The 10,570-nt window shown below is 42.3% G+C and overlaps 1 protein-coding gene across 1 annotated transcript; it reads left to right on the top strand.

The window, feature by feature from the left end:
* The first annotated feature begins 7,758 nt into the window (after window positions 1–7,758).
* On the top strand, window positions 7,759–10,312 carry LOC115727154 (xanthohumol 4-O-methyltransferase-like). Its single transcript, XM_030657321.2, has 2 exons — window positions 7,759–8,567; window positions 9,975–10,312. The coding sequence occupies exons 1-2, from the start codon at window positions 7,785–7,787 to the stop codon at window positions 10,272–10,274; spliced, it is 1,083 nt and encodes a 360-aa protein (XP_030513181.1). The 5' UTR covers window positions 7,759–7,784; the 3' UTR covers window positions 10,275–10,312.
* Window positions 10,313–10,570: the final 258 nt, after the last annotated feature.

The raw sequence follows: 10,570 nt of genomic DNA, 5'->3' as shown, positions 1-10,570 counted from the left end.
GTGGCTCATCAAGGAACATGCCACCAAAGGTGATGGGGTTGCTCGAGACATGGCAAATAGCGATGTTAAGAGCATCCCTATACCTCTTGATCTCTCGCTCGAAGCTCTTCATTTTCTTCCTTTAGAGACGCAAGTTCATGACTTTCACTTCGAACCTTCACTCGGGCCCGCTTGTTTTGAAACCAAAACCTGACCTTCAAGGGCTCCATTCCTAGCTTCCGGCTCAACTCATTTTTTCGTTTCCCGTTCACGTAAGGGCACTCCTTAAAGGCAGCTTCGAGCTCTTTGATTTGATGTTTTCTTTTCGGGGGTTGACTACGGCTGCTGCTGCCGCTATTGTTGTTGCTGTTATCGAGATCTTGAACTTCACCGCCAAGGGAGTTGGGTTTTACGGCTTCGCGCTGGATCCGGCCTCGAAATTCAGCAGTTCATTCTCGGGGATGTCTAGGTTGGTTGCCTCCAAGTAAGTGCTTGGTAGCCTCCAAACATGTTGGATTGAAATACTTCTTCTGCCTTTGTTCACTCTACTCTCCGCTGTATGCTTACTCTCTCCAAATTCTTCCGAGTAAACATGCATGTTCCGTAGCCTCCCTTTTAACGTGGATGAAAACCACTAAGCCGTTGCTTCTCCCAAGATTTCGTGTTTCCCGCTTCTGTCTTCTTCATTTCCTTCTAACATGGTGGGACCCTCAAATCTTTTCTGCAAGTATGCTTGTCCCTCTTTTAATATGGCGGAACCTTTAAGTCATTTCGCAACTTTTCGAATTTCGTGAGCCTCGAGATGGTAGATCCGTGATTCACTGACGAAACGTCCGTAGTTTTACCCGGATAATTAACTCGGCCCCCACAATAATTATTGCTATGACTTTTTCTGCCCTTTAAATTAGGATTTAACGCCGAGACGATTATCGCTTCCATATCCTCATCTCCAACCTTCTAAGCACTCTTTCGCATCCACTCTTTTTCAAAGAACTTCAAGAACAATGGCCTCCCTCCTCGCACGCATCTTCTCGGCTGAAGTTTTGGCCAAATGGGAGAAACTTTATAATCTCTTAGGCCAGGGCTACTCTTATATAGCCAACCATCCGGAGGTCGAAACCGAAATCCGTCTCATGTTTACGGATATGGACACCGTTTCTATTCAAGGTACCAAGTTAGAAGAGGAATATAGGATCTTCCCTACCCTCTTCACTAACTTCCCGGAGGCTTACAATCATGCTTATCAAGATGTTACTTTGGCCTATCTTGTGAGGGCACGCTATCGGGATCGGTCGGATAACTTGATGTTGGCCGATCTTGTAGCCGACAATTATAAGAAGGCCCTTGACTACGGTAATGATCAAGTCTCACTGCTGATTCGTGAGAGGGGGAACTTGGTGGAACGCTTGGCCATGTCCCGGACCATCTTCGAGCGCGATCCGCTCGATATTGTTTTGAAATTTCAATGCTCATGGCTGGAAGAAAGGCTGGACGATCTCGACCCTGGATATAGCCCGCGGGAGAATGCCGATCCATGACTTGGAATCTCGTGCCGAGTATCACGAGGACAGGGGTGGCCAAGCTTAAAGAGAAATGTGAGCTCCTCCTCCTCTTTAAGTGGCGGATCTCGATTCTCGAAGCGATCAGTGTAGGCGGAGCATCAACTGTATGGAGAGTCGCTTAAACTCCTTTGTGATGCTCATTAGGGCTCGGTTTGGCTTTACGTTCCCACCCCGATGATCCGTTTGTAAGGCTCTCCGATGGATGAAATAAATGCAAGTTTTTACTCATTTGCATTTCGCTTTCGCATTATTCGATCTTCCATATCTTGACAGATTGAAGGGGCTCTTCATTTTACTCATTTCATCTTGGTCGTCATATCTTTTTTTTGCAAGATAAGCCTTTTACTCTGTGAATATGTAAATCTCACGCTACTGATGGTCATTTCAATTGGGCCGGAGAGACTCCCCCATTTGAAATAATCTCTCAACAAACGAATGCCCGAATGTGAACAACTCGTGAATCAGTATTAATATTATAACTCGATTATGAAAACATCAGAGTGAATCAAGTATAATATTTCTTTACGAGTCGAACTAATCAGGTTGGTAAAGACATGACCGTCCATCTCGGCCATAATCAAAGCACCACCAGGGAGCACCTTCTTTACTATATATGGACCACCATAGTTTGGAGCAAATTTCCCTTCCGGGAGTGGGACTATTGGCAATAATTTTCTCAAGACCAGGTCATTGATCCGAAAATATCGAGGCCGAACTTTTTGTTGAATGATTTAGCAACTCTCTGCTTGATAACACCGGCCATGACATACAGCCTTAAGTCTCTTTTCGTCGATCAGATTCAATTGGCTTGCCCTCTGCTGGATTCATTCGGTTTCCGTCGCCTTAGCTTGAGACAAGATACGTAAGGAAGGAATTTCCACTTCAACCGGTAGAACAGCCTCCATTCCATATACAAGAGAATACGGGGTTGCCCCAGTAGATGTCCGGATCGAGGTCCGATACGCCATAAGTGCAAATGGCAACCTCTCATGCCAATCGCGATAATTTTCAGCCGTCTTCGCTAAGATTTTCTTGATGTTCTTATTGGCGGCTTCTCTTGCTCCATTCATCCGAGGACGATATAGGGAAGAGTTCGGATGCTTGATCTTGAACAATTCGTCCATTAGCTTGTTGTTTAAGTTCGAGCCATTGTCGGTGATTATAGCTTCAGGTGAATCGTATCGAGCAATGATATCCCGGCGGATAAAATTCACGATATTTCGTGCCGTGACCGCTAAATAGGATGCGGCTTCGATCCATTTGGAGAAATAGTCAATCGCCACCAAGATGAATCGATGGCCATTGGATGCTTTAGAGTTGATAGGGCCGATAACATCAATGCCCCACATAGAAAACGGCCATGGTTCAGATAACCGATGCAACTCGTTTGGAGGGACATTAATCTTGTTACCATGAATCGACATTTGTGACAGCTTGGACATGCTGAACCGGGTTGGAAGTCCCATCATACTTCTCGAAGTCGGGCATCTTGAACTTCTCCGGCACTGTGACCGAAGTTGTCCGTAGGGGGAACTAGAGCAGGAAGCGGCGGGCTGGCGGCGGATGATTGAAATTTGGCGGTGAAGGCGGCCATCATTTCTTTCATCTTTCGGGACATCATCCCTTCAAAGCGCTCGGTCAATGAATTAAGTTTCTCGTCCAGGGCAGCACCGATAGTGGCGTTAATGTCGGCCATCCTCTTTGCGACTGATCGAGTAATATGTGGAGGATCCGTGATAAATTACCTGTACGTAGTAACAAACCCAAAATGAGTACAGGGAGCAAGAATAGCGAGCCGGCCCATGACATCCCTCTAGACTCAAACGAACAAAGTGATTATGACCAAAGGATTGAAACATGTAATTTTCAGTTTGTCCGCTTTTACGAAAAAATTCGTATTAATTCGTACGTTGATCAAAACATGTCCAAATTTTACGAGCTTATAGTTGAGAAGGTGATGAACAACTTTTATGTTGGCCAATCAGACTAGAAATGCACGGATCAAATCAGTTTAATGTGTCTTTCCAAAAAAATCACTTTCAGAAAACTGTTATAACCGCATGTTGTTGAAAAAATGAAGGGCCATCTTAAATTATGAATTTAATTCTGAAATTTTGCAAGATATTAGTTGAAACATAGGTCTACAACTTTCGTGTTTGGCACTTACTCAAAGCTCGATCGTAGAATTTAGTAAAAATCGCACAACAGGAATAAGCCAAATCAGAATTGAGGACAACTGATGAAATTGTAAAAGCTGCGGAAGCAAAGTGCGAAATTGGAAATAAGACAATGAAACTTCTAAACAATCAACCTAAACCATGGACCGGCCCAAAATAAAAATGAGATAACAAGGTACAAGAGACAAGAAATTACCTCTCATACGAAGAAAATGCCAATCACAAAGACATGCGCATGAATTGTGAATTTAAATCTTATTCTATCTATCCAAAAGGCTTTTGCAAAGTGAAATGATGAACGAAATGACATGTCGCAGCCTCGCGCGCAATCATCATGACTAGTCGCAACCTCGCGTACAATAGTCATGACTAGTCGTCCAATCACTTCGGCTTGGTTCGGGTCGACAAGGGCAATTCTCATGCATCGTAGCCTCACGTGCATGAGAACGACCCTTGAGCCATTTTTTGAAAAATATTTCGGGATCCAGATGGGATAACCTTTAGCGAAACCTTACCGCCAAGGTTAAAAAACCATCTAAATACCATCTTAAAACTATTAGTGTGACCCGGGTCCGGTCACGGGTTGTGTGCAGTGTAGTGCAAATACGATAAATCATGCACAACAATTAAAGGCAAACACCGCTTCAATGATTCAAAATTTAAATCACAATTCCAATTCACCAAGCCTGCAAAACAAAGGGTTAGTCAATCTCTCCTCCCCTTATAACTCCCAATCTGCAAAAACATTTAACACCTAAGAATGAGAATTCAACCAAAGTTTACCAAATCAAGTGATTTCTTTTTCATGAAATTATCTGGCCTAAGTCCTCTTTGGATCCCCAAGTGAGTCGCCAAGCTGTCGCGACCTAAAAAAAAATAGACGAGTTAATTTTCGGGCTAATGGATTATCAGGTTAATTAATTAACTAACCTAACTCGGACTCTCCCAAGTCCATACCAAATCGCAACTTATGGTTCATGTGATTATCTTGCAAAAGATTTTTCATTTTTTGGAGCCGCCACTAATCATTTTTGGTAGGTTGATTAGAAACCTAAATAAAATAGCGGGAGAAAACTATCTTATTTCCGCGAACCAGAGATTTTGAATTCGGGGATTTGGTTACGTCAGATTTCTCTAACGCCCTTTCGGTACCATTTTCATGAAAAATATTTGATTTGGCTATTTTGATGGATTTTGCTTGAAATTCAAAGATGCAATTTTTTTGGTTTTTCTTCTTTTTTATGGGGATGTAAAACATTGAACTTTGTACGATATACACCATGGGTGATTTAGAAAGAAAGAAAATGCAGCCAGTCACGAGTATTTATAAAAATAAATTAACATGTAATAATGCTAAAATTTGAAACACGTGGCATGTCTAAAATAAACAAACAAATATTCAAACCAAACGATTACATTTTTGTAGATCGAGATGGAAAGGATTACCTTCTATTACACAAAATCTTACTCACATACACGTTATAGTTCCCTTCAAGATCTCGAGTTTGGAAGAACGCGGCTGTCGTCGAAAATGGCAAGCAATGGCCTTGTTGGGTTGCGAGGGGCGAAATATGTGTCGGGACTCGTCGAAGATGATGCTCGACTAAAACACTTTTCTTCACTCTCGAATTTTCTCTTCTGATTTTTCTCAAGAACTCTCTTTTTCCTCTCTAAAAATTCCTCTCAAAAACTCTCTCAAAACTCTCTCAATTCTCTTCCACTCTTCCTAAAAAACTCTCTCAATTCTCTTCCACTTCCCCCCTTCTAAAACTCTTCTCAAGAGCTCTCTCTTTTATAGGCAAAGTTCTTCATCCTTCATTCTTCACCTTCATTTCTTCACCTTCCATCTTCATCTTCTCTTCTTCATCTTCATTTCTTCACCTTCCATTTTCATCTTCCCTTCTTCATCTTCATTTCTTCACCTTCCATTTTCATCTTTCCTTCATTATCTTCCCTTCATCATCTTCCCTTCTTCATCTTCTTTTCATTATCTTCCCTTCATCATCTTCCCTTCTTCATCTTCTTTTGGTATTTGCAATACAGTCCCTGAAGTTCCAAGTATTTGCAATACGATCCCCGAAATTTTAAGTATTTGCAATACAGTCCTTGAAGTTTCAAATCTTCTCGGTGTATTTTTCCATCCCGTGCCTAGTCTAGACGCATGCTAAATTAAGTGTTCTGCTTGCCCGATTATATGCCAATGCAATGTACGCTAAAAATAAATATGTGAGATGATTTTTTTATAATTTTTATGCAAAAAATAGATTAATCAAAATTTAGGCGTCAACAGCAGCCAGTAATCTTTACACACGCGTTAGCAACTAACGACACTAAAAAAAATTGATACTCTAAGCAACCGAATTTTGTCTCTTCAATTTTATGCCCGTGGAATTGGAGAACCATTGGCAACCAAGATGCCTAACTTGTTCATACATTCAGTCAAATCACGCCACCTCCCTAGCAAATCTAAGCTTCGGAATTTAGACGACTTCTTACGCAACAAATGAGAAGGAGATTCCAACCAAGTCATCATGAACATGGCAATTTGTTGGTAGTGATTAGGAATGGAAATGCGACATTATTTCTTGGTGCTTCCCGGAAGTAACCTTTGATCTCGACTTTTGTGTTTGAAAAATTGTAAGTACGAACGAAAGAGAGAAAAAAAAGTTGTCTTTTGCGGCCCGTATGTCTTGCCGCCATCGAACCAGCAACGAGGAAAATTCAACTCTTTGATTTTGTCAATCCAATTGAAAGTGACCATGAATGGACCTTTACGAGTGCATTTGAAACTTGTGACGCGGCTTTTACGTTTTATTTCGGCAAAAATTCAGGATTAAATTAGACAAATTAAAAAGTTTAGGGCTACATTAATATCTTTACAATAGCTTTAGGACGGAAAAATTATCAAAAAATCATAAATCTATGGCAATTATACCAATTCAGTCCTAAATTTTGTTTTGTTAATGGAGTCCTAAACCATATGTATTTATGTCAATTTAATCCATTTGGCCGGCTAGCACCGACGTGGATAATCTTTAATAATATTTGAATAGTTTTTCTTTTTTTTTTCTTTCCATTGTAGCCGGTGAGGGTCGCCGGAGCTCACCGACCACTAGGTGAGGCCATCACGGCCGTAGGTGAGGCCGCCTCGCCAATGCCTCGTCGGTCATGCGGGAAGGGGACAATGGCCTTGCCAACCACTAGGGAGGCAACCTTCCCCCGTTGCCGCGATGGCCTCGTCCAGCCGAGGTGAGGCTCGGGAAGTCCTCACTAGCCATAGTGGGGAGGAAAAAAAAAAGAAGAAGAAAGAAAAAAAATTATCCATGTCAACGCCGGCGACACCACGTTAGTGTCGGCCGACCGAATGGACTGAATTAGCATAAACGTAAAAGGTTTAGAACTAAATTGACAAGAAAAACATTTAAGATTGAATTGGCATAATTACAATAGATTTAGGACTTTTTTGATAATATTCTCTGTTTAGGATTGATTGGATAATTTTCATTGATGCTTTTATAGTTTTAACTACTTAATTGGATTGTGAGTCGCTTTAATCAAGTATTGACAACATTGAGATTAAACTCAAGCCATTTAAACCAACTAAACTACTTAAACTAGGCTAAGGAGCTTTGTGTGAACAATTTGTGTCAAGTTTTATCAATTTCAAATTTTGATTTTCGTCTGAACTTTTGAATTACCGGGACTCAACTCAAACTTCTCAAGAAGTGAATTGCCTCAACCTAGTAACAAAAAGTTGTTCCGGAGTAGTCAACGAGCAAAACTCGATTTACTCGGCAAATATAGTGTGGAGTTAAAACTGGAAAACTATCAAGTTAGAGCGAAATTAGATATGTAGACCTAGTGGAGTCAAGATAAAAGAAAAATCATGCATGAATAGTGAGAAGGCGCTTCTAGAATTCTCTCTCTTCCTACTTGTCAACCAACCACCAAATCGATATCTGAACATAACCCGTTAGCTTTGGCCCCATATATTCCGACGCCTCTCGTCTCTTTCTTTGTTCCTCGTACTATCTCCCAAACCAAAGCAATCTGAGAGAGAGAGAGAATGGAATCGCTTGATGAAACTGAAGAAACCCTAAGAGGCCAAGCCCTCGTATGGAAGCACATGTTTGCATTCGCCGACTCGATGGCGCTGAAATGCGCTGTCGAGCTCCGAATACCCGACATCATCCATTCTTACGGCGGCCGGCCCGTCACCCTAGCCCAAATAGCCTCCCGCATCCCCTCCGCATCCCCCGGAACCCCGTACCTGGCGCGCATCATGAGACTCCTCGTCCGCAAGAACATCTTCTCCGCCAATGGTTGCCCACCCGACGGCAGCCCTGAGAGTCACGAGACACTCTACAGCCTCACCCCATCGTCGAGATGGCTCCTCCAGGGGCCCGGGTCCGAGCTCAGCCTCGCGCCGATGGTGCTGATGGAAGACCACCCATGGCTGATGTCCCCGTGGCATTGCCTCGGCGACTGCGTCAGGACTGGCGGGATCGCTTTCGAGATGGCTCATGGCCGCAAGGTTTGGGACTTCGCATCGGAGAATCCCGAGTTCAACCGCCTGTTCAACGATGGGATGGCGTGTACGAGCAAGATCACGGTCAGGGCCATCGTGGAAGGGTATAAGGAGGGATTCGAGAGCATTGGGTCTTTGGTCGATGTCGGAGGGGGGATAGGAGGGGCCCTGGCCGAAATCATTAAGTCATATCCGCACATTCAGGGGATTAACTTCGATCTTCCTCACGTTGTTGCGACGGCGCCGGCGCATGAAAGAGTTACTCATGTTGGAGGAGACATGTTTGACACCGTACCGCAGGCTGATGCAGTTTTCATGAAGGTAAGTTTTCTTGTCAAATAAAGTATGCATGGTAGAGTGAGAATCCCCAAGGAGTTGCAATAAACTAATAATTTTATTTGGGCGATACCATAAAGAGGGGAGTTCTTTTTTTTTGGAGTGCGCGCTGATTTGATTCATAACCAAATTCACATAATAAAGAATTTAAATGATATTAATCCATATACGGTGTAAATTATATGATAACTTCTCCGATCAATGCGTATCTTTTCATTTTGTAAGGTGCATCTTTTGGTTCTATAATTTGCATTCGCCAAACCAAGTAGAACGGGTTTAGTTACGCATGCCTCGAAAAATTATCAGAAAAATTGTCCACTGAATTTGCTTATATTAATTGAGTCTTAAATATTTTAATTTGGCCAATTTAATCTTAAGCCTTTCATTAATATGTTAATTTAGTTATTCCCAGTAATTTGGATTGGAAATCACTGTGGTGAACACCAACGGGCAAGATCGATGTTGATGTGGATATTTTTATAATTTTTTCTTTATTTTTCTTTTCCTTTTTTCTCCACTGGTCACCGTACCTCGACAATGGCCGGCAACAAACCGGCAAGGGGGGACCTCGCTGGATCCGTCGAGGGTGACCATCGCCCAAGGCCCGGCAAGGTTAGCCCCCGCTAGATCCCGACAAGGGTCGCACAACCCTCGCCGATTGTCGATCGACCACAGATGACAACCGGTCTCCCTTGCGGAGGCCTGAGGACTAGCAAAAGAAGAAGAAAAGGAGAAAAATGAAAATATAAATATAAAAAAGAGAAAAAAAATTAATAAAATTTTATAAAAATTATTCAATTTAATGAGGGTCATGCCACGTAGGATGGTCGGTGTTCATATCAACGATATCCCGCCAAAATTAATGGAAATAACTAAATTGAAAAAATATTAAAATGTTTATAATTAAATTAGCTTAATTATTCGACCCAAACAAATCATCCTAATTAAAATGATTGTTTTTTCTTTTTTTGGTGATTTGGTAAAAGCGATGTGCATCAGCCGCTGTCAATCCATCACTTCGCCAACAACCCTGCTCGTGCTCGTCCACCACCTCCATCTACAGTATACACCACCTCTCTCTCTCTCTCTCTCTCTCTCTCTCTCTCTCTCTGCGTCACAACTACTTCAGCGCGACGTCATAGGAGGCGTTAGGACAGTGATGATGATTTCGGTGGGCTTTGGGCCGAGGTGCTTTCTGTGTGGAGCGAGCGAGCGAGCGAGGAGAGATATATATTTTGTCTTTCTTTTTTCCGGAACGTCGGATTAGTTTTTAGCCAATTGCGTCAACTCTCCATAAGCCTAGAAATTACACAATGGACAAACTCATTAAGCGCAGTTCAAGAAAACCAAGATTCACGGCCCCAGTAATTCTCTTTTTCTTTCTTTTTACAGTGGATCATGCACGACTGGGGCGACGAAGATTGCGTCAAGATATTAAGGAATTGCAGAAAAGCTATCCCGGAAAAGAACGGCAAAGTGATCATAGCAGAGATTGTGCTGAAACCAGAGGGCGGCGGCATGTTCGACGAGATGGGTTTGGTGTTCGATATGGTCATGATCGCCCATAGCTCGGGCGGTAAGGAGAGGGACGAACTCGAATGGAAGAAGATCTTGGAGGAGGGAGGGTTTCCTCGCTACAACATCATCAAAACCCCTTCCTTGGTGTCCATCATTGAAGCCTTTCCACTGTGATTTGATTGCGCTATAATGAAATAAGTCAATTAAATGCGAGTCGTGTGATCGATCGATGAACGATTTAGATAAGCAACCAAATTCACTCGAGCTTTCGATCGGAGACGGAGTTTATTGTCTCCCGTCAATATATGTACCCCGTTTATATATTTCAAGTTACTATATAAGGTTTTCTTAATATTGGCTTATATTAATTGAGATTATAATTATCGTTTTATGGGATTAATTTACTATTTACGGGATTAGTCTTATAAGGCAAGATATAGGAATTCTTAACTAGTCTAATATGAGTCTGA

Source organism: Rhodamnia argentea, chromosome 7 (genome assembly GCF_020921035.1).
Source record: "Rhodamnia argentea isolate NSW1041297 chromosome 7, ASM2092103v1, whole genome shotgun sequence".
In the NCBI taxonomy this organism is placed as follows: Eukaryota; Viridiplantae; Streptophyta; class Magnoliopsida; order Myrtales; family Myrtaceae; genus Rhodamnia; species Rhodamnia argentea.
Note: the sequence above shows the minus strand (reverse complement) of the source record. Positions and strands in the feature narration are given on the sequence as shown.